Here is a 24,093-nt window from a genome sequence, read left to right on the forward strand (position 1 = left end):
TCTTTTTGATTCTATTACAAATGGAATTTTCTTTTTTAAAATTAATTGAAGTATAATTGATTTACAGTGTTGTGTTAATTTCTGCTGTACAGCGGCGAAGTGATTCAGTTACAGATACATATACATTCTTTTTCATAGTCTTTAGCATTATGGTTTATCACAGGATATTGACTGTAGTTCCCTGTGCTATCCAGTAGAACCTTGTTGTTTATCCATTCTATATATAATAGTTTGCATCCGCTAATCCCAAACTCCCAGTCTAAATGGAATTGTTTTCCTAATTTCCTTTTCAGATTTATTGTTAATGTATAGAAAGAACTAGTTTTTATGTGTTTAGTATTTATACTGTAACTTCGGTGAATTTGCTTATGACTTCTAACAGACTTTTATGAAATCCTTAGGGCTCTCTGCATAGATTATGCTGCCTATAAACAGAGATAATCTTATTTTTTTTCTAATTTGGATTCTTTTTATTTTTTTTCTTGTTTAATTGCTCTGGATAGAATTTCCAGTACTATGTTGAATAGTTGTGGTGTAAGCAGGCATCTTTGTCCTATTCCTGATCCTAAAGGAAAAGCTTTCAGTCTTTCACCAATGAGTATGATGTTAGATGTGAACTTCTCATGTATGACCTCTATTATATTGAAGTAGTTTTCTTCTATTCCTAGTATGTTGAGTATTTTTATCATGAAGGGGTGTTGAAGTTTATCAGATGGTTTTTCTGCATCAGTTCCAATGATCTTGTGATTTTTTTCTCTTCATTTTGTTAGTGTGGGGATATTATATTGATTGATTTTTGTTTGTTGAATCAACCTTGCATTTCAGGAATAAATCTCACTTCGTTATGGTGTATAATCCTTTTGATGTGCTGTTGAATTCTGTTTGCTAATATTTTGTTGTGGATATTTACATTAGGGATATTAGTCTGTACTTTTCTTGTATTGTTTTTATCTGTCTTTAGTATCAGGATAATGTTAGGCTCATAGTATGAGTTTGGAAGTGTTCTCTCTTCTTCAGTTTTTCGGAAGAATTTGAGGAGGATTGTTGTTAATTCTTTAAATGTTTGGTAAAATTCACCAGTGAAACCATGCGGTCCTGGGCTTGTCTTTGTTGCAAGGTTTTTGGCAAGTAATTCAGTCTCCTTTCCAGTTATAGGTCCGTTTAGTTTTTCTATTTTTTCATGATTCAGTTTTCATAGATTGTGTGCTTCTAGGAGTTTGTCCATTTCATATAGGTTATCTAGATTTTGGTGTGTAATTGTTTATGGCATTCTCTTTATAATCCTTTTTATTTCTGTATAATCAGTTAAAATATCCCCTTGTTGATTTCTGATTTTATTTATTTATCTCTCTTATTTTTCTTTTTCTTATTCAGTCTAGCTAAAGTTTTGTTAGTTTTGTTGACCTTGGTTTCATTGCTTTTTTTCCCTATGGTTCTATTCTGTATTTTTTTTTTCTAATTTTCATTTTATATTGGAGTGTAGTTGATTAACACTGTTTTGTTAGTTTCAGGTGTACAGAAAAGTGATTCATTTATACATATACTGTATGTTTTTTTAACATCTTTATTGGAGTACAGTTGCTTTACAACGGCGTGTTAGTTTCTGCTTTATAACAAAGTGACTCAGTTATACATATACATATGTCCCCATATCTCTTCCCTCTTGCATCTCCCTCCCTCTCACCCTCCCTATCCCACCTCTCTAGACGGTCACAAACCACCTAGCTGATCTCCCTGTGCTATGCAGCTACTTCCCACTAGCTATTTTACATTTGGTAGTGTATGTGTATGTCCATGCCACTCTCTCACTTTGTCACAGCTTACCCTTCCCCCTCCCCATATCCTCAAGTCCATGCTCTAGTAGGTCTGTGTCTTTATTCCTGTCTTACCCCTAGGTTCTTCATGACCTTTTTTTTTTTCTTAGATTCCATGTATATGTGTGACCATACGGTATTTGTTTTCCTCATTCTGACTTACTTCACTCTGTATGACAGACTCTAGGTCCATCCACCTCACTACAAATAACTCAATTTCGTTTCTTTTTATGGCTGAGTAATATTCCACTGTATATATTTGCCACATCTTTTTTTTTTTTACATCTTTATTGGAGTATAATTGCTTTACAGTGGTGTGTTAGTTTCTGCTTTATAACAAAGTGAATCAGTTATACATATACATATGTTCCCATATCTCTTCCCTCTTGCATCTCCCTCCCTCCCACCCTCCCTATCCCACCGCTCTAGGTGGTCACAAACCACCGAGCTGATCTCCCTGTGCTATGCGGCTGCTTCCCACTAGCTATCTATTTTACATTTGGTAGTGTATATATGTCTATGCCTCTCTCTCGCTTTGTCACAGCTTACCCTTCCCCCTCCCCATATCCTCAAGTCTGTTCTCTAGTAGGTCTGTGTCTTTACCTGTCTTACCCCTAGGTTCTTCATGACATTTTTTTTCTTAAATTCCATATATATGTGTTAGCATACGGTATTTGTCTTTCTCTTTCTGACTTAACTTCACTCTGTATGACAGACTCTGGGTCTATCCACCTCATTACAAATAGCTCAATTTCGTTTCTTTTTATGGCTGAGTAATATTCCATTGTATATATGTGCCACATCTTCTTTATCCATTCATCCGATGATGGACACTTAGGTTGTTTCCATCTCCTGGCTATTGTAAATAGAGCTGCAATGAACATTTTGGTACATGACTCTTTGAATTATGGTTTTCTCAGGGTATATGCCCAGCAGTGGGATTGCTGGGTCATATGGTAGTTCTATTTGTAGTTTTTTAAGGAACCTCCATACTGTTCTCCATAGTGGCTGTACCAATTCACATTCCCACCAGCAGTGCAAGAGTGTTCCCTTTCCTCCACACCCTCTCCAGCATTTATTGTTTCTAGATTTTTGATGATGGCCATTCTGACCGGTATGAGATGATATCTCACTGTAGTTTTGATTTGCATTTCTCTAATGATTAACGATGTTGAGCATTCTTTCATGTGTTTGTTGGCAATCTATATATCTTCTTTGGAGAAATGTCCACTTAGGTCTTCTGCCCAATTTTGGATTGGGTTGTTTGTTTTTTTGTTATAGAGCTGCATGAGCTGCTTATAAATTTTGTCAGTTGCTTCATTTGTAAATATTTTCTCTCATTCTGAGGGTTATCTTTTGGTCTTGTTTATGGTTTCCTTTGCTGTGCAAAAGCTTTGAAGTTTCATTAGGTCCCATTTGTTTATCTTTGTTTTTATTTCCATTTCTCTAGGAGGTGGGTCAAAAAGGATCTTGCTGTGATTGATGTCATAGAGTGTTCTGCCTATGTTTTCCTCTAAGAGTTTGATAGTTTCTGGCCTTACATTTAGGTCTTTAATCCATTTTGAGCTTATTTTTGTGTATGGTGTTAGGGAGTGATCTAATCTCATACTTTTACACGTACCTGTCCAGTTTTCCCAGCACCACTTATTGAAGAGGCTGTCCTTTCTGCACTGTACATTCCTGCCTCCTTTATCAAAGATAAGGTGACCATATGTGCGTGGGTTTATCTCTGGGCTTTCTATCCTGTTCCATTGATCTATCTTTCTGTTTTTGTGCCAGTACCATAATGTCTTGATTACTGTAGCTTTGTAGTATAGCCTGAAGTCAGGGAGCCTGATTCCTCCAGCTCCGTTTTTCGTTTTCAAGATTGCTTTGGCTATTTGGGGTCTTTTGTGTTTCCATACAAATTGTGAAATTTTTTGTTCTAGTTCTGTGAAAAATGCCAGTGGTAGTTTGATAGGGATTGCATTGAATCTGTAGATTGCTTTGGGTAGTAGAGTCATTTTCACAATATTGATTCTTCCAATCCAGGAGCATGGTATATCTCTCCATCTATTTGTATAATCTTTAATTTCTTTAATCAGTGTCTTAACGATTTTCTGCATACAGGTCTTTTGTCTCCTTAGGTAGGTTTATTCCTAGATATTTTATTCTTTTTGTTGCAATGGTAAATGAGAGTGTTTTCTTGATTTCACTTTCAGATTTTTCATCATTAGTGTATAGGAATGCCAGACATTTCTGTGCATTAATTTTGTATCCTGCTACTTTACCAAATTCATTGATTAGCTCTAGTAGTTTTCTGGTAGCATCTTTAGGATTCTCTATGTATAGTATCATGTCATCTGCAAACAGTGACAGCTTTACTTCTTCTTTTTCGATTTGGATTCCTTTTATTTCCTTTTCTTCTCTGATTGCTGTGGCTAAAACTTCCAAAACTAAGTTGAATAAGAGTGGTGAGAGTGGGCAACCTTGTCTTGTTCCTGATCTTAGTGGGAATGGTTTCAGTTTTTCACCATTGAGAATGATGTTGGCTGTGGGTTTGTCATATATGGCCTTTATTATGTTGAGGAAAGTTCCCTCTATGCCTACTTTCTGCAGGGTTTTTATCATAAATGGGTGTTGAATTTTGTCGAAAACTTTCTCTGCATCTATTGAGATGATCATATGGTTTTTCTCCTTCAATTTGTTAATATGGTGTATCACGTTGATTGATTTGCGTATATTGAAGAATCCTTTCATTCCTGGGATAAACCCCACTTGATCATGGTGTATGATCCTTTTAGTGTTTCGTTGAGGATTTTTTGCATCTATGTTCATCAGTGATATTGGCCTGTAGTTTTCTTTCTTTGGGACATCTTTGTCTGGATTTGGTATCAGGGTGATGGTGCCCTCGTAGAATGAGTTTGGGAGTGTTCCTCCCTCTGCTATATTCTGGAAGAGTTTGAGAAGGATAGGTGTTAGCTCTTCTCTAAGTGTTTGATAGAATTCGCCTGTGAAGCCATCTGGCCCTGGGCTCTTGTTTGTTGGAAGATTTTTAATCACAGTTTCAATTTCAGTGCTTGTGATTGATTTCTTCCTGGTTCAGTCTAGGCAGGTTGTGCATTTCTAAGAATTTGTCCATTTCTTCCAGGTTGTCCATTTTATTCTCATAGAGTTGCTTGTAGTAATCTCTCATGATCCTTTGTATTTCTGCAGTGTCAATTGTTACTTCTCCTTTTTCATTTCTAATTCTATGGATTGTTTTTTTTTTTTGTGGTCCATGGGCCTCTCACCGCTGTGTCCCCTACCACCACGGAGCACAGGCTCCGGATGTGCAGGCCCAGCGGCCATGGCTCACGCGCCCAGCCGCTCCGCGGCACGTGGGATCCTCCTGGACAGGGGCACAAACCCGCGTCCCCTGCATCGGCAGGCAAACTCTCAACCACTGCGCTACCAGGGAAGCCCCTAATTCTATTGATTTGAGTCTTCTCCCTTTTTTTCTTGGTGAGTCTGGCTAATGGTTTATCCATTTTGTTTATCTTCTCAAAGAACCAGCTTTTAGTTTTATTGATCTTTGCTATCGTTTCCTTCATTTCTTTTTCATTTATTTCTGATCTGATCTTTATGATTTCTTTCCTTCTGCTAACTTTGGGGTTTTTTTTGTTCTTCTTTCTCTAATTGCATTAGGTGCAAGGTTAGGTTGTTTATTTGAGATGTTTCCTGTTTCTTAAGGTCGGATTGTATTGCTATAAACTTCCCCCTTAGAACTGCTTTTGCTGCATCCTATAGGTTTTGGATTGTCGTGTGTTCATTGTCATTTGTCTTTAGGTATTTTTTGATTTCCTCTTTGATTTCTTCAGTGATCTCTTGGTTATTTAGTAACGTATTGTTTAGCCTCCATGTGTTTTGTGTTTTTTACGTTTTTTTCCCTGAAATTCATTTCTAATTTCATAATGTTGTGGTCAGAAGAGATGCTTGATATGATTTCAGTTTTCTTAAAATTACTGATGCTTGATTTGTGACCCAAGATGTGATCTATCCTGGAGAATGTTCCATGTGCACTTGAGAAGAAAGTGTAATCTGCTGTTTTTGGATGGAATGTCCTATAAATATCAATTAAATCTACCTGATCTATTGTGTCATTTAAAGCTTCTGTTTATTTATTTTCATGATAGGTGATTTGTCCATCGGTATAAGTGAGGTGTTAAAATCCCCCACTATTACTGTGTTACTGTTGATTTCCTCTTTTATAGATGTTAGCAGTTGCCTTATATATTGAGGTGCTCCTATGTTGGGTGCATATATATTTATAATTGTTATATCTTCTTCTTGGATTGATCCCTTGATCCTTATGTAGTGTCCTTTGTTATCTCTTGTAACATTCTTTATTTTAAAGTCTATTTTATCTGATATGAGTATTGCTACTCCAGCTTTCTTTTGATTTCCATTTGTATGGAATATCTCTTTCCATCCCCTCACTTTCAGTCTGTATGTGTCTCTAGGTCTGAAGTGGGTCTCTTGTAGACAGCATATATATGGGTCTTGTTTTTGTATCCATTCAGCAAGCCTGTGTCTTTTGGTTGGAGCATTTACTCCATTCACCTTTAAGGTCATTATGGATATGTATGTTCCTGTTACCATTTTCTTAATTGTTTTGGGTTTGTTTTTGTAGGTCCTTTTCTTCTCTTGTGGTTCCCACTTAGAGAAGTTACTTTAGCATTTGTTGTAGAGCTGGGTTTTGGTGCTGAATTCTCTTAGCTTTTGCTTGTCTGTAAAGCTTTTGATTTCTCCATGGAATCTGAATGAGATCCTTGCCTGATAGAGTAATCTTGGTTGTAGGTTCTTACCTTTCATCACTTTAAGTATATCATGCCACTCCCTTCTGGCTTGTAGCGTTTCTGCTGAGAAATCAACTGTTAACCTTATGGGAATTTCCTTGTATGTAATTTGTCATTTTTCCCTTGCTGCTTTCAATAATTTTTCTTTGTTTTTAATTTTTGCCAATTTGATTATTATGTGTCTCGGCGTGTTTCTCTTTGGGTTTATCCTGCATGGGACTCGCTGCGCTTCCTAGACGTGGGTGACTATTTCCTTTCCCATGTTAGGGAAGTTTTCGACTATAATCTCTTCAAATATTTTCTCAGGTCCTTTCTCTCTCTCTTATCCTTCTGTGACCCATATAATGGGAATGTTGTTGCATTTAATGTTGTCCCAGAGGTCTCTTAGGCTGTCTTCATTTCTTTTCATTCTTTTTTCTTTATTCTATTCGGCGGCAGTGAATTCCACCATTGTGTCTTCTAGGTCACTTATCCATTCTTCTGCCTCAGTTTTTCTGCTACTGATTCCTTCTAGTGTATTTTTCATTTCAGTTATTTTATTTTTCATCTCTGTTTGTTCTTTAATTTTTCTAGGTCTTTGTTAAACATTTTTTTGCATCTTCTCCATCTTTGCCTCCATTCTTTTTCCAAGGTCCTGGATCATCTTCACTATCATTATTCTGAATTCTTTTTCTGGAAGATTGCCTATCTCCACTTCATTTAGTTGTTTTTCTGTGGTTTTATCCTGTTCCTTCATCTGGTACATATAGCCCTCTGCCTTTTCATCTTGTCTATCTTTCTGTGAATGTGGTTTTTTTCCCACAGGCTACAGGATTGTAGTTCTTCTTGCTTCTGCTGTCTACCCTCTGGTGGATGAGGCTAAGAGGCTTGTGTAAGTTTCCTGATGGGAGGGACTGGTGGTTGGTAGAGCTGTCTGTTGCTCTGGTGGGCAGAGCTCAGTAAAACTTTAATCCGCTTGACTGTTGAGGGTGGGGCTGGGTTCTCTCCCTGTTGGTTGTTTGGCCTGAGGCAACCCAACACTGGAGCTTACCTGGGCTCTTTGGTGGGGCTAATGACAGACTCTGAGAGGACTCATGCCAAGGAGTACTTCCCAGAACTTCTGCTGCCAGTGTCCTTGTCCCCACAGTGATCCACAGCCACTCCCCGCCTCTGCAGGAGACCGTCCAACACCAGCAGGTAGGTCTGGTTCAGTCTCCCCTGGGGTCACTGCTCCTTCCCCTGGGTCCCGACGCGCACACTACTTTGTGTGTGCCCTCCAAGAGTGGAGCCTCTGTTTCCCCCAGTCCTGTCGAATTCCTGCAATCAAATCCCACTAGGCTTCAAAGTCTGATTCTCTAGGAATTTCTCCTCCTGTTGCTGGACCCCCAGGTTGGGAAGCCTGACGTGGGGCTCAGAACCTTCACTCCAGTGGGTGGACTTCTGTAGTATAAATGTTCTCCAGTCTGTGAGTCACCCACCCAGCAGTTATGGGATTTGATTTTACTGTGATTGTGCCCCTCCTACCATCTCAGTGTGGCTTCTCCTTTGTGTTTGTATGTGGGGTATCTTTTTTGGTGAGTTCCAGTGTCTTCCTGTCAATGATTATCCGGCAGCTAGTTGTGATTCTGGCATTCTCACAAGAGGGAGTGAGAGTATGTCCTACTACTCCACCATCTTGGTTCCTCTCTCCTGGAATAAGCACATATTGGTTTTTTTGATCAGGTCCCTTATGTTCCTTAGTCTCCGTTTACTTTTTTTGTGTGTGTGGCACACGGGCCTCTCACTGTTGTGGCCTCTCCCGTTACGGAGCATAGGCTCCGGACGCACAGGCTCAGCGGCCATGGCTCACAGGCCCAGCTGCTCCGCGGCACGGGGGATCTTCCCGGCACGGGGGATCTTCCCAGCCCGGGGCACAAACCCGTATCCCCTGCATCGGCAGGTGGACTCTCAACCACTGCGCCACCAGGGAAGCCCTGTTTACTTTTTTATTATTATTTTTTTGATTTTCTTCTCGAACTTGATAATTTCAAAGGTTTTGTCCTCAAGGTCACCAGTTTTTTTTTCTGCCTCTTTGAGTCTGCTGTTGAACCTTTCAAGGAAATTTTAAAAATTCAGTTACTATATTTTTCTACTCCAGAATTTGTTTGCTTGTTTTTACAATTTCTGTTTCTTTGTTGATATTCTCATTTTCTTTATATATTGTTTTTCTAATTTCCTTTAAGTTTCCGTGTTTTCCTGTAGTTTTTGAGCATATTTAAGACAGTTGTTTTAAAGTCTTTGTCAGGTAACTCCAAAGGCTATGTCTCTTTGAGGTCAGTTTCTAGAGATATATGGTGTTCCTTTGAATGTGCCATGTTTCCCTATTTATTTATATGCCTTGTAATCTTCTGTTGATAATTGAGCATTTGAAAAAACAGCCATACCTTCCAGTATTTGAAAAGTGGCTTCTTGCAGGGGAAGACCATCAGCCATCATTTTCTGTGCATACGTCTTCCCCGGGCTTGTGTGTTTGGTTTTCCCCCAATTCTGCTGTATACATGGCTCCTTTTAAATGTTGTTATTGCTCAGTCTTACCCTGGCTTCTTCTCAAGGCCTTAAATGTTCTGTTGTGTTCTCCTGCCTGTAGTCTCTTGCCCCAGGTGCCTGCAGGTCTGAAGTCTTCCTGCAGCTCGCATGTAGTTCAGCAGGTGCCACTCCTTTCAGGGACCCAATCTTATATCCAAACTATGTCACTCTTCCCATCAGTGGTCTGAGTCAGGTGAGACAGAAACCAACCCCTCAGTCAGCCCCCAGACAAGACAGAATGTTACAAACAAGTTCAGCCTTTTTCTTTCTGTTCTGAAGGAGGAACTGGGAATTGGTTGTCTTCCTCCAGATTGTGCCATGCCAGCCAGGTAGGGGTTGGGGCAAGGACAGGCAAAAACACCACTACATTTCCTGTTCTTTTGAATGTGGTTATGTAGAGCTCAGGAAGACAGTTTTTGAAAGATTGAAGGTTCCTGGTAGCAGTGCAGATGGAAATTATTTTAGGTTCACAGTAAACCACATTAATGTGGAAATTTGGGAGAGTGAAAACAAACTGTCCCTCAGCCATCAGGAATGGAAAGTTTTGTTTTGTTTTGCGGAAAAACTTAAGGGTAGGGAAACAAAGTAAATGTTTAATATTTTAATAGCAAGAAGTAAAGGAAGATCCCTTTCAGCTCTAGTATTAATCTAGGTCAGTGTTCTCAAAACTTTTTGATTCAGGGCTTCTTTGTACTCTTAAATAAGAATATTTGGGGTTCTCAATATTTTGTCTTATGTTTGTTAATATTTACTGTATTAGAAATTAAAACTGAGGAATTTAAAATATTGTTTTAAAATAAATTTAAACCTATTTTTGTAAACCTGAATAATACATTTTTGTGAAAAAATATTTTCTGAAACAAAAAAAATTGATGAGAAGAATTGTATTATTCAAAGCTTTGCAAATCTTTTAATATCTGGCTTAATAGAAGTTAGCTGGAATCTTATATCTGCTTCTGCACTCGACCTGTTACAGTGTTATTTCAGTTTAAGTATATGAGGAAAATACAGTCTTACACAGGGATGTAACTGGGAAAGGGAGGTGTATTTTATTCAGCCTCTTCAGAAAGTTGTGGTTATTCTTTGATACTATACCAAACTCAAAAAGTGGTAGTTTCTTAAATGTTAGTTGCAGTATGGAATCTGAACCCATATTAGTGAACTTTTGGTACTCTGTTACATTAAAATCTATTGGTCTGTCTTGCACTTGAATTAATTATATACTTCGTTTGTATATCATCATGCGTGGGTCATTTGAAAAATATTGCTTGACTGAGTTATGTGGATCTGTCACGTACTGTTTATTATACAGTATAAAAAATCACATTCTTATCTGGAAAGTCTACATGTTGGGAATATGCCAAGCTCATGGTGACAGTTACACATTTTATAAAAGTTGAATTTTCATTTGAAAGCTTGAATTTTATCATTGGTAACAAATACCTTCAGTTTTCCTCGATATGATAAGTTCACTTTGTTCATTTTTAATAAAATGTCTGCCATGTACCAAGGTCTGCATAAGCATAGTTTGTCTCTTATTTATTCTTTCAAGTAAAATGGTGTTAATGGAAAAAGCACCTAGTTCAGCTTGTAACTTAAACAGTCTTATAAATGCTTTTTCTTGATATAACCTGCTAACCCCAATATACTGCAGAAGTGTCATTTGTTTTCTCTCATTCGGTCACACAGTATATTAAAAAGACATGTTCTAAAGCTTCCTTACTTTGTGATGTCATTTTTATGACATCTCTATATGATCAAATTACAGAGATGGAGAATAGGTAAGTGGTTCCTAAGGGTTAGGTGCATAAGAGGTGAAGGGAGGAAAGAGGAAGGAAAGAAGGTGCCTGTGGCTTTTATAGGGTAGTGCAAAGGATCTTCGCGAAGAACTTTTTCTGTATTGTGACTGTAGCAGTGGTGACAGGAACCTATAAATGTGATAAAATTACCCAGAACTAAATATACACGAAAATTTGTGTGCACGTAGAACTGGAGAAATCTGAATAAGGTTGCTGGATCATATCAATGTCATTTTTCAAGGTTTGGTATTGTACTATACTTATATAAGATGTTACCATTAAGGAAAACTAGATGAAGAGCATATGGAAACTCTTTGTATTATGTTTTAAACTCCACATGACTCTATAATTATCTCAGAATAAAAATTAATGATTTTTACTGTCACATAAATGACATACTTAAGTATTCGCTCTTTTTTTTTTTTTTTTTTTTTTTTGTGAGTGCATGGTGAGAGTGTGGGAGTGAGGAATACAAGGAACACCATTGGTTTGATTTTTACTAAGGCACCAGTAGTTTTACCCTTCTTGTTTTTCTGTCATTAGTGCAAATGTCAACACAGCAACATCTTGGCATTAATATTATGAGACTGTTTTCTCTCCCAGGCCTTCTCATCACTAGGGCTCTGCAGTCCACATTCTGAGAATCAGTGCCATAAAGTTTTAGTCTTTAGTTAGCTGAGGAAAACAAATACATTTGGCCCTCTGTATCTGCGGGTTCTGAACCTGTGCATATGGAGGGCCTGCTGTACTAAAACTGTTTTATATGAGACTTGAGCATCTGTGGATTTTGGTATCCACAAGGGTCTTGGAACCAAGCCCCGGAGGATAGCAAGGGACAATTGTATATGCTTAAGACTGCATGTTCAGTTCAGTGATATGTCTCTGCTTCTCTCTCCAGCGTTTTATCTTTGGACTCTTGCTTATGGGATGTTACTGTACTTCTGTAAAATTAGAGTTACATTTGTAAAGATATAAAAGGTAGACATGAGAAGTAAAATTTTGGAATTAACAGCTTTCTGCATCTGTGCTGTATAGTATGGTAGCAGCTAGCCGTATCTGGTTATTTAAATTTAAATTCTAAGTGATGAAAATGTGTATAAATAAAATTTAAATTGGACCAGTGGTTATACAGTTTCAGTTTTGCAAGATGAAAAAGTTCATCACAGAAATTTTTATTTACACTGGTTGTGTAGCTCTCAGGAAGACAATTGTAAGAGGTTGAAGGTGCTTCAAAGCATTGTGGATGCCAATATGGTCAAAGTGCTGGTCTAGACTTTAAGGTATTATCTTTACTTCTCTGGCCAGATTTAGATGTCAAACATTTATTTGATAGAAGAATTTCTCACTATTTATATCCTCTAATAGCTAGTTAATAAGAATGAAGGAACACATTTATGCATATATATGTATATACACACACATATAGTTATAAAGAAAAATATTAAAATTGAGAACTTTTATAAATTTATAGTAATAGTGTATTTAAAAAAAATATTTCGTGTATCCATAGGTACTGTTTTTAGTTAGATTTTAAAAGTAGGGCTTCCCTGGTGGCACAGTGGTTAAGAATCCGCCTGCCAGTACAGGGGACAGGGGTTTGAGCCCTGGTCCGGGAAGATCCCACATGCCATGGAGCAACTAAACCCGCGCGCCACAACTACTTAACCTGCGCTCTAGAGCCCACAAGCCACAAGTACCGAAGCCCGCATGCCTAGAGCCTGCCCGTGCTCCGCAACAAGAGAAGCCACCGCAGTGAGAAGCCCGCACACCTCAACAAAGAGTAGCCCCTGCTCGCTGCAACTAGAGAAGGCCTGCGCACAGCAACAAAGACCCAACACAGCCAAAAATAAATAAATAAAATTAATTTTATTTATTTATTTATTTATTTATTTATTTATTTTTTTTGCGGTACGCGGGCCTCTCACTGTTGTGGCCTTTCCCATTGCGGAGCACAGGCTCCAGACGCGCAGGCTCAGCAGCCAAGGCTCACGGGCCCAGCCGCTCTGCGGCATGTGGGATCTTCCCAGACCGGGGCACGAACCCGTGTCCCCTGCATCGGCAGGCGGACTCTCAACCACTGCGCCACCAGGGAAGCCCTAATTTATTTTTTAAAAAAAAGTAATTCCCAGCTCTAAGATGACAGAAATAGATTTGCCTCTGGTACCTTTAAAGTGTCATGTTTTACATTCCAACATTCTTAATCAATCTGGAATTTTTTGGTATTTTTTGAGTTGAGTGTATATATCCTCCTTCCCACTAGATGATTATCTAGTCATCCCAAAACAATTTATTAAGTAATTTTGGTATTTCTCTAGTGACTTGAGATACTACCAACATTTTGTACATATATGTGCTTATTTCAGCATTCTCTCTCAATATCATTCTTTCCATGTCATTAAATGCTCCTCTGTATCTTTTTTAATGACTACAAAGGATTATACTGTTATGGCTGAGTAAATACTACGTACATCTATTATCTATCTCTTTATTGATTAAATTGTGGATTTCTTGAAGCTTAAAACACCAGTAAACATATATTATTGGCCTCATTTAGGCACATAGCCCACAGCATAGTGTCTTTGTGTTACATTTCCATAAATATTGTTGATTTAGTTTTCATTGTGATTTATGAGATGATATTTCAGTTGTTTTCCAGAAATATTTAAAACTTTGCAAAATACAGACCTCCTACTGGATTTTCTGGTTTGCTTTACTATTTTCTATCACATGAAGGGAAGTTGAAGGGAAGCTATCACAGAGTTTATCTTCAATGAGTTTTTATTATAAAAGTAATCAATTCTTATGAAAAAGGAAAAATACATATAGGCATACCATGGCAATATTGTGGATTTGGTTCCAGAACACTACAATAAAGCGAATATTGCAGTGATGCAATTCACACAAATTTTTTGGTTTCCCAGTGCATATAAAAGTTATGTTAACGCTATACTGTAGTGCATAAAGTGTGCGATAGCATTATGTCTAGGAAAATCAGTGTACGTACCTTAATTAAAAAGCACAGTGGACCCTTGAACAACTTGGGAGATTGGTTCCAGGGCCCACCACACATACCAAAATCCATGGATGTTTAAGTCCCATAGTTGGCACTTTGTATCCCTGGTTCCACGTCTGCAGATTCAGCCAACCACAGATTGTGTAGTACTGTAGTATTTATTTATTTCCCCTAGTTTTACTGAGATGTAATTGACAAACAGTGCTGTATCAGTAGGATGTACAGCATAATGATTTGACGTACATACATCATGAAGCACTGTAGTATTTATTGAAAAGTATACGCATGTAATTGGACCCACACAGATCAAACCCCTGTTTTTTGAGGGTCAACTGTACTTTATTGTTAAAAATGCTAACTATCATCTGAGCCTTCAGCAAGTCATAATCTTGTTGCTGGTGGAGGGTCTCGCCTCGATGTTGTTGCTGCTGACTGACCAGGGTGGTGGCTGCTGAAGGCTGGGGTGCCTGTGGCAATGTCTTAAAATAAAATAACATTGAAGTCTGCCACATCAACTGACTCTTCTTTTCATGAACGACTTCCCTGTAGCAAGCAAGGCTGTTAGATAGCATTTTACCCACAGTAGAACGTCTTTCAAAACTGAAGTCAGGGCTTCCCTGGTGGCGCCGTGGATAAGAATCTGCCTGCTAGTGCAGGGGACACGGGCTCGATCCCTGGTCCGGGAAGATCCCACGTGCCGCAGAGCAGCTAAGCCCGTGTGCCACAACTACAGAGCCTGCGCTGTAGGGCCTGCGAGCCACAACTACTGAGCCCACGTGCCACAACTACTGAGCCTGCGCTCTAGAGTCTGCAAGCCACAACTGCTGAAGCCCGTATGCCTAGAGCCCGTGCTCCGCAACAAGAGAAGCCACTGCAATGAGACGCCCGCGCACCGCAGTGAAGAGTAGTCCCCGCTCACTGCAGCTAAAGAAAAGCCCGTGTGCAGCAGTGAAGACCCAACACAGCCAAAAATAAATAAATAAAATAAGAATTTAAAAAACAAAAACAAAAAACTGATGTCCTCTGAAAACCTGCCACTGCTTTATCAGCTAAATTTATGTCATATTCCGAATCCTCTTCTGTCATTTCAGTAGTCTTCACAGATCTTCTCCAGGATTAGAGTCCATCCATCTCAAGAAACCCTTTCTTTGCTCATCCATAAGAAGCAACTCCTCATCTGTCACAGAGTTTTATTATGAGATTGCAGCAATTCAGTCACATCTTCAGGCTCCACTTCTAATTCTAGTTCTCTTACTGTTTCTACCACATCTACAGTGACTCCTCCATTGAAGTCTTGAACCCCGCGGGGGTTGGAATCAACTTCTTCCAAACTCCTGTTACTGTTGACATGTTGACCTCTTCTCTTGAATCACGAATGTTCTTCATGACATCCAGAATGGTGAATCCTTTCCAGAAGGTTTTCAATTTACTTTGCCCAGATCCATCAGAGGAATCACTATCTATGGCAGCTAAATAGTCTTATGAAGTGTACTCATTAAATAATAAGACCTGAAAGTTGAAATTACTCCTTGATTCATGGGCTGCAGAATGGATGTTGTGTGAGCAGGCAGGAAAACATCATTAATCTTGTACATCTCCTTCAGAGCCCTTGGGTGACCAGGTGCCTTGTCAACGAGCAGTAATATTTTGAAAGGCATCATTTTTTCTGAGCAGTAGGTCTCAACAGTGGGCTTAAAATATTCAGTAAACCATGCTGTCAACAGATGTGTTGTCATCCAGGCTTTGTTGTTCCATGTATAGAACGCAGGCAGACGATTTAGCAGAATTCTTAAGGGCCCTAGGATTTTCGGAATGATAAATGAACACGGACTTCAGCTAAAAGTCACCAGATGCATTAGCCCCTAGCAAGAGAGTCAGCCAGTCTTTTGAAGCTTTGAAGCCAGACATTGACTTCTCCTCTCAGCTATGAAAGTCCTAGATGGCATCTTCTTAAATGGAAGGCTGTTTCATCTACACTGAAAATCTGTAGTTTAGTGTAGCCACCTTCATTCCTTACCTTAGCTAGATATTATGGGTAACTTGCTGCAGCTTCAACATCAGCACTTGTGGCTTCACCTTGTATTTGTATGTTATGGAGACATACAAATACAAGCCTCTTTCCTAAAACCTCATGAACCAACCACCTCTGCTAGTGTTAAACTTTCTTCCTGCAAATTCTTCACTTCTCTCAGCCTTCAGAACCAAAGAGAGTTAGGACCTTGCTCTGGGTTAGGTTTTGGCTTAAAGGAATGTTGCTGCCGGTTTGATCTCTCCAGACCACTAAAATTTTCTCCATATCAACAATAAGGCTGTTTTGTTTTCTTATCATTCGTGTGTCCACTGCAGTAGCAGTTTTAATTTCGTTCAGGAAGTAACTTTTCCTTTGCATTCACAACTTGGCTAACTGTCTGGCGCAAGAGGCCTATCTTTCTGCCCATCTCAGCTTTCGACATGCTTTCCTCACTAAGCTTAATCATTTCTAGTTTTTGATTTAAAGTGAGAGACATGGGACTCTTCTTTCACTTGAACACTTGGAGGCCAACGCAGGATTATTAATTGGCCTAATTTCCATACTGTTGTGTCTCAGGGAATAGGGAGGCCCGAGGAGAGTGAGAAAGATGGGGAACAGCTTGTCAGTGGAGCAGTCAGAATACATACAGCATTTATGGATTAAGTTCACCGACTTATATGGGTGCAGTTCGTGGTGCCCCAAAACAATTATAATAGTAACATCAAAGATCACTGATCACAGGTCACCATAGCAAATATAATAATAATAATGAAAAAGTTTAAAATATTGCAAGAATTACCAAAATGTGACACAGAGACATGAAGTGAGCAAGTGTTACTGGGAAAATGGAGTTGATAATCATGCTTATATAGTGCAGGGAACTATATTCAATACCTTGTAATAACCTATAATGGAAAAGAACCTGAAAAAGAATATATGTAAATACATATAACTGAATCAGTTTTCTCTACACCTGAAACTAATACAACATTGTAAATCAACTATACTTTAAAAAAAGACATGCTTGATGCAGCGTTCCTGCAGACCTTCAATTTGTAAAAATCAAAGTATCTGTGAAGTACAGTAACACGTAGCACAATAAAATGAGGTGTGCCCTTAATACAGAGTATATAAAATAAAACCTACAAGTTGTATCCTATATCCCCCTTTCAATTCTATTTCTGTGAAGTAGCAGTTTTAAGTTTGCTATATGTCTTCCCAAGACATCTTTGAGTATACTATTAGCATATATCAAAAAACACTACACAAATAGGATTTTTATTCTTACTAATTCTGTGATTTGCTTATGTCACTTAATATTATAGATATCTTTCCATGACAGTGTATGTAGATTTACCTTATTCTTTCTTAGCTCAAAGATTACACTACGTTCTCTCTTTGACTGAATATAGCTTACTTTAACCTCTCTCTTATAAATGGAAATACGAAGTGCTTCTTTATTTTTTGCCATTATGAATTTATCTTTAGGGTCAATTTCTTGAAACGGAATTGTGGAGTAAAAGGATAAGCTTATTTAAAATTTGGTAAGTATCACCTTTGAAAGGCTCTTTGAAAGGCTATGGCTACATAATTTTTAAATCAGATTTATGTGTGTCCGCACACGTGCACAATATTGAATTTAGTCTTTACGGCAGTATTTATTTAAGGGGAAGTGAGTGTTTTAAGAGAAATAACCTTTCATCTCTGTGTCATATGTGAAGTGCTTAGAATGGTTTCTGAAACACATTAAGAGCTGTCTAAATGCTATAATTATTTTTGTTTGCTTAATTCCCTTCTATTTTGAAAATTGAAAATCTTATTAATTTTTTCACATATCCTTATTTTGAAAACCGTCAGCATCTGGACCTAAGTTGCTGTTAGTGTGTTCTGTGTTGTAATGGAATTCACCCTCAGATTTCTATCTTTAATTGTCACAATCACTGTTTTTTAAATAGTTATTATGGACTTAAAGGTTATGTATGCAGTACAAAGTGTGTTTTGATTGGCTTGTCTTCTTTCACTGGCATTCCGTTAATGGATAGTCAATTACCACCATTTGCTAGTTTTTGTTGTTACCTCCAGTTAATAAAAAAAGTCAGTGACTTAAGAGAGTTCATTGAAACTTGAAAGTAATGATGAAAATGAGAATATGTCTCAACTTGTAAACTTGTACAGTGAACTGGATTGCCATTTAAATATAAAGCATTCATGTGTATAGTCTTGGAGAAGTAAATCTTTGTGATAACTTAGAAGGTATTTGAAAAGGAAAGTACGAACAAAATGTATGAAGACTATCAAAATGACTGTCTATCCCTGGTTCTCTGTACATTTGATGTTATGAAACATGTTCATAGAATGTTCCCATTCAGGCTTTTGCAGTGTTTTTCAACAAAGTGTAATAGTATATTGAAGAAGTTACTTGAGAATAATTTAATCAATAAACTTGGTTAATCATATCATTAAATGCAGAGAAGAGAGGAAAAGCATAGAGGCATCATTCATGGTTGTACTCCCTGCCTCAACAACAGGTACAAGTCAAAATCATTCCTTGAAATTTCTAAAACCATTCACAAAGAATGGACAAATTCTCTGCAAGAAAGCTGAGCGAGCTATTGGCAAAATTTCTTTATCAATACACCTATTAACATATTGCAAATGGGAGACTTTCCTGGTGGCACAGTGGCTAAAAATCAGCCTGCCAATGCAGGGGACACGGATTCAATCCCTGATCCGGAAAGATTCCCTCATGCTGCAGAGCAGTTAAGCCCGTGCACCACAACTACTGAGCCTGTGCTCTCGAGCCCACACGCCACGACTACTGAAGCCCGCGTGTCCTAGGGCCAGCGTGCCACAACTACTGAGCCCACGTGCTGCAACTACTGAAGCCCACGCGCCTAGAGCCTGTGCTCCGCAACAAGAGAAGCCACCGCAATGAGAAGCCGGCGCACTGCAATGAGGAGTAGCTTCCTCTCGCCGCAACTACAGAAAGCCCGCGCGCAGTAAGGAAGACCCAAGGCAGCCAAAAATTAAAAAAATAAAATAAAAAATAAAGAGGACCTGAGTCCATTAACAACAACAACAACAACAAAAATATATCTATATATTGCTAATGGCACAATGGCATACGTTGTGAGAGAGGAATCACATCCATGTGTGGCAGTCATCAGGTGTTATGCTTTGCATTCAGGTGAAACTGCTTGTGTACAGAGTATGCATCAGCTCTTCGCATACATACAATTTAAATATGAGAAGTACTTGATTATCTTTTGTCTGTTTAAAAGAGTAATTCCAAGCTAAAGGAAAATAAATTCTTTGTTTTATTAATATTCATTTTGAGAGCAATGATAGAGTTTCAATATTGATAGAGCACCAGCTATGTGTGGACAGTAAGGGTGGTATTACTGAATGAAAGAACTTGAGCCTGAATGTTAATTCACATACTTCTTTTGCAGTTAGTTGTGTGTTTACTTATATGGCTCTAGTGTTGAAGATATTGGTGAAAAGTTTGAATAAGATCAAATATGGCCAGCATGCACATTTTCAGCGTCTTCTGTGAAAAAAATTGGCTGCTGTTCCTTTCTGTAATACAATAGTTATGAGAGGGCTAAGTTCTTATGTAACTTTTTGAAGTGTAGAAAGAGATTTCTCTGTGTCTTCATAAGGGGTACATCTCAGTGCTGTATGTATTATCTTGACAGCCACAAGTTTATGCTTCAGTATACCACCAACTAACTGTTGAGAATAAAGTACAGTATTCCCCCCTTATCTGCAATTTCACTTTGTGAGGTTTCAGTTAATGGCAGTCAACCACAGTCTGAAAATACTACATGGAAACTTCCAGAAATAAATTATTCATAAGTTTTAAATTGCTCACCATTCTGAGTAGTGTGATGAAATTGCTTCTCATCAGGAGATTTAAGAAAACTTCTAAAAAAGCTGCACTGATTCTGAATTGCTGGATATTGTGATAAAGATAAGTTTTTAAAAGTAGAGCTGTAAACCACATTAATAAACACTTTCCTAAACTTTTAAACTCTTTGAATTTGAGTTACTATGCTGTATTTACTCACGTTATGATATTGTTCTTACCATTCTTTGACAGACCCCTTATCCCTCTGGACAGAATGCAGGTCCAACCACGTTGGTATACCCTCAAGCTCCTCAGACAATGAATTCACAACCTCAGACCCGTTCTCCGGTAAGTAAGCAGAAACTTGTTCTAGATAATATTCTCCACCTAAGTTTGTGTTTGTAGTAGCTTAGGTTCTTTTGGCTAATATTTTTACTCGATTTTGGGAAATTTTTACCCAAATAATTTTTAAAATTATTATTACTATTATTATTGGATAGCATTGCATTTTCAGACCTTTCCTGTAGGAATAATTTGAATTTATTAAGAACAAGAAGAAATGGAGCTTTTTATCTTCTTTTACTTTTCTGTGTCATGCAAGTTCTGGTTGCATTCAAGTTCACTTCATCTCAGCTCTTAATTTGTTATTTGTACTGTTCAAAATTCAGGAGAAGTATAAAGCATGATTTTGAAAGTAAATTAAATTTCATTAATTGGACTCTGAAATTCCAGTGCTTTGGGAAGTATGACTTCTGAATCATTGTTACTAGATCAGTTCTAACTATTTGACTGTGTGGACATATGCATGACTTACACCAATAGTGTATTTATTTCTTCAGACGGTAAATAAATTGTCATACAAGTGTAAATGCTATCATCCTCTTTGCTCATCTTTTACATGGATTGCAATAAGTATTGCAAAGACTGAGAATTTACTCAAGGTTCATCCTTCTGTTTCACAAAAGTGTACAGTGGCTTCAGCTGTCCATTCCTTAGAATGTTGTTTCCTGCCCTGCATGATTAGTTTTTGCTAGAAGGTGCTTCTGTAACATCTCACATTGTCTCTCACACCCCTACTTGTATCTCAGCTCTGTGTTTTCCTCAGAATACAGGGATCTTCTTTTGGTTCTCCACCTTTGCTTTTTTGCCTGTAGTACAGGAATATTTCATTGCATTAGCTCCTGTTCATTTGGCTTTATGCATGAATTTAGGAATATTGAAATATGTGATAGAATTGCTCAAAGAACTAGGAGATCACAGACTTCACCAAAATGTAATCTCTTTCTTATCCTCCTCCTACCTTCCTTTTCCCTATTGCCCTCTTCTCCAATACCTGTTCTTAGATCCTGGTTCTTCCCAGGGGGTGGAACCATTCTAAGGAGGTGGGACTTTGGTCCTAGTTGCCCATTTGTTTGTCTGGGTTTTTTTGTTTGTTTTTTGGGGTTTTTTGCCGAAATGGTCAACAAGATGTCTGATGCAAGTTTTGTTCTGAGAGTGGTTTGGGAATGTGGACACTTCACTACTTGGAATGGGCCTGAGATCTCACCAGATTAATTTAGATAGGCCCCGGTTCTAATCATTAAACATGGAACGTTGTGGTAAGCTCTTATTGCAAAGGATTCTATGGCCCTTTTTACCCCTCTACCCCTTTTATAATTATTGGGGGAAAAAAAAAAGAAAGAATTAAATTTACATGGTTAGAACTGGCGCAAAACCTGACTGAAGAGCTGCATCTCTAAACCAGTTTTTTTGACAGCCCAGCAGAACAGTGCCAATACATTGCACAGACAACTGGAAGAGGAGGAAGGTTTTGGAACAGACTCCCGTTTACAGGTCCTTGGCTGGAAGAGGCTGGATAAAATACTGCATTGTAAGCAATATAACAAACTGTACTTCTTGCAGGCAGTGGTGCCTCTGGCACTCATTATTTTTGACCACATCCATTTATTGGCTGATGAACACAAATGCACTGATTGCTTCCTCTCTGAAAGTCTAACCTAGCATGGCAGTTTTTGCCAGGCATACTGGGGAAAAGAATAACAAATTGGGTGGGTCTTCTCTATTGGGAATTAGACAGGAGTAATTTGGGGTTTAGATTCTTCTTTATTTTAAACTTGAAGAGGGATATCCCTTTCAGATGAATTTGATTTTAAAAGATAAATTTCAAGGCTTCTTTTTCCCTCTTTCCATTTTATAATTGAATATCAAGGGGAAAACTGTCTATAGTTGTCAGCCATTTTTCTGTGGTCATAAACTCTTCAGACACTATCCTCTATGCAATTTTTACCATCTGCTCTGCTAGTGACCATTACCACCCCCATTACTAAAAACCACACACGTAACATTCCATTACATGCCCCAAAACAAGTGCAAGACTAGCAGACCCGACACTACTCTTGCTTGTTGTTTTGGGTCCAGTTTTCTTTGCTTCATTTGTGTTGGTGCTGGGAGGGTGAAGTTGGGTTTGGAATTTGGCAGGATTGCATTTCTTCTGACATCCCAAGTTGCCATAGTCTAGTCTCATCCATCCCACAGCTATCCCAACTGGTGAGGAGAGGTAAGCTGTTGCACTAAGGAAGGGACTCTTCCCATGGCTTTGTAGAGCAGCTAAAGCTTACTCCGTTCTATTTCTGCATTAATGGGCCATTGGCAATTGCACAGTTTAGGCTTCTCTGTTCTTCCCTGGACAGCTGCCTTTGCAATCCAACTGGCTTCAAGTGGCCCCTCTCCCTCCTTGAGGTGATCTTTGTGCCTGTATTTCTACTCGATACTTAGTATCTTACTTAAATTTATATTGTTGAAAGTCTTGTTTAAAAGTAAAAAAAATAGGGCTTCCCTGGTGGCGCAGTGGTTAAGAGTCCGCCTGCCGATGCAGGGGACACTGGTTCGTGCCCCAGTCCGGGAAGATCCCACATGCTGCGGAGCGGCTGGGCCCGTGAACCATGGCCGCTGAGCCTGCGTGTCCGGAACCTGTGCTCTGCAATGGGAGAGGCCACAACAGTGAGAAGCCCGCGTACTGCAAAAAAAAAAAAATAAATAAAAATAAAAAAAAAATAAAAGTAAAAAAAATAGTGATAAGCTACCTATATGTTCCATTTTCTGGTTGTATTGGAACTCTTTAAACTGTAATTTTTTTTTTAATAGCTTCCAAAATAGTGAAACTATTGAATGCTTAATCGGGAGAGGGGGACAGTTTGGCTTTTGCAGTAACCTGTAACCGTTGGTTATTTTTATATTCTGTGGTGCTAAGTGCCAAAATTATATCAATATATGTTGGCCATGCTCAGTTACCAACTGTGCACAGAAGAGTGAGTGGGTGGGTGGTTGAGTGGGTGGCATTAACGTTGGATCCAAGTTCACAGAAGATTGCTTTCCTTAATATCTACAGTCCTCACCATCTTAAAGACCCCTCTTTAAAAAAGAAAAAAGAAAAAAGAAACAAAAGTTTCTATTTTTAATATGAGCCAGCAGCGACTACAGTTTGTTCTGTTGCTTACAGTTACCCATAGGATTAAGACTATTGTCATTACAAATGAAAAACTCAATAGCCAATGGTGACTAGTGCAAAATAGACTAGGATACTTTCCCACTAACTTTTTTTTTAATATAAGTGTAATTTTGTAAGGTAGTCCTCTTGCTCATAGAAAATTCTCTTTTGACTGGAACATTCCAAATATATAGTTTCAACTTTTATTTTAGAGCCTTTGAAATGGGGCCTTTCTGTGGAACAGTGATAAGACAGGTACTACTGTACTAAGGTTAATTTTTTAACGTGGCCCTTCTCTCCCATTTCCTTCAAAAGTGTCATGAAGAAACATCTCACTTCTACCCCCCCACACACACTTTAATACCACCTGGGTGGTATTAACCTATTCTTGAAGCTTGATGTCCATGGTAGAGGTTTGATCTGTGTTCTTTTCATAGTTGGAAAACTGAAAATATAAGACATCAGTTTCTTTGAAGAGAAAATGTTCTGCAAGAACTGCAGCTGCCATTATCATCATTCTGAAAAACTATTTTACAATGGTTGTTAGCAGATATAATGGCTGGCTAACACACTTTAATCGTACAGGTCATGGAGAGCTCATTAAGTTGTACTGAATAACTTCAAAATATGTTAAGGTACTTTTCATTACTTGAATAATAGGTATACATTTTAGCTTCTAAGGTAAATTCTTGATAGGGCTGTCTTCAGTCATCTCCTACATTGTGGCTTGTGACCCACTGCAGTTTCTTGAAAATTTT

The 24,093-nt window shown here is 38.3% G+C and overlaps 1 protein-coding gene across 17 annotated transcripts in view; it reads left to right on the forward strand.

Annotated features, from left to right (window-relative positions):
- EIF4G3 (eukaryotic translation initiation factor 4 gamma 3) overlaps positions 1–24,093 on the forward strand; it is a 374,779-nt gene that overhangs the window by 170,031 nt on the left and 180,655 nt on the right. For 10 of the 17 annotated variants that reach the window (XM_081224467.1, XM_081224470.1, XM_081224463.1 and 7 more), the window contains 2 exons: positions 20,101–20,196; positions 21,605–21,718. In XM_081224467.1, coding sequence (XP_081080593.1) covers positions 20,167–20,196; positions 21,605–21,718 — 144 coding nt within the window. In that variant the 5' untranslated portion in view covers positions 20,101–20,166. The remainder of the gene's footprint in view (positions 1–20,100; positions 20,197–21,604; positions 21,719–24,093) is intronic. The other 7 variants (XM_081224468.1, XM_081224472.1, XM_081224464.1 and 4 more) reach the window with 1 other exon arrangement.

The sequence above is a fragment of the Mesoplodon bidens genome, assembly GCF_964165515.1.
Source record: "Mesoplodon bidens genome assembly, chromosome: 2".
Taxonomy (NCBI): Eukaryota; Metazoa; Chordata; class Mammalia; order Artiodactyla; family Ziphiidae; genus Mesoplodon; species Mesoplodon bidens.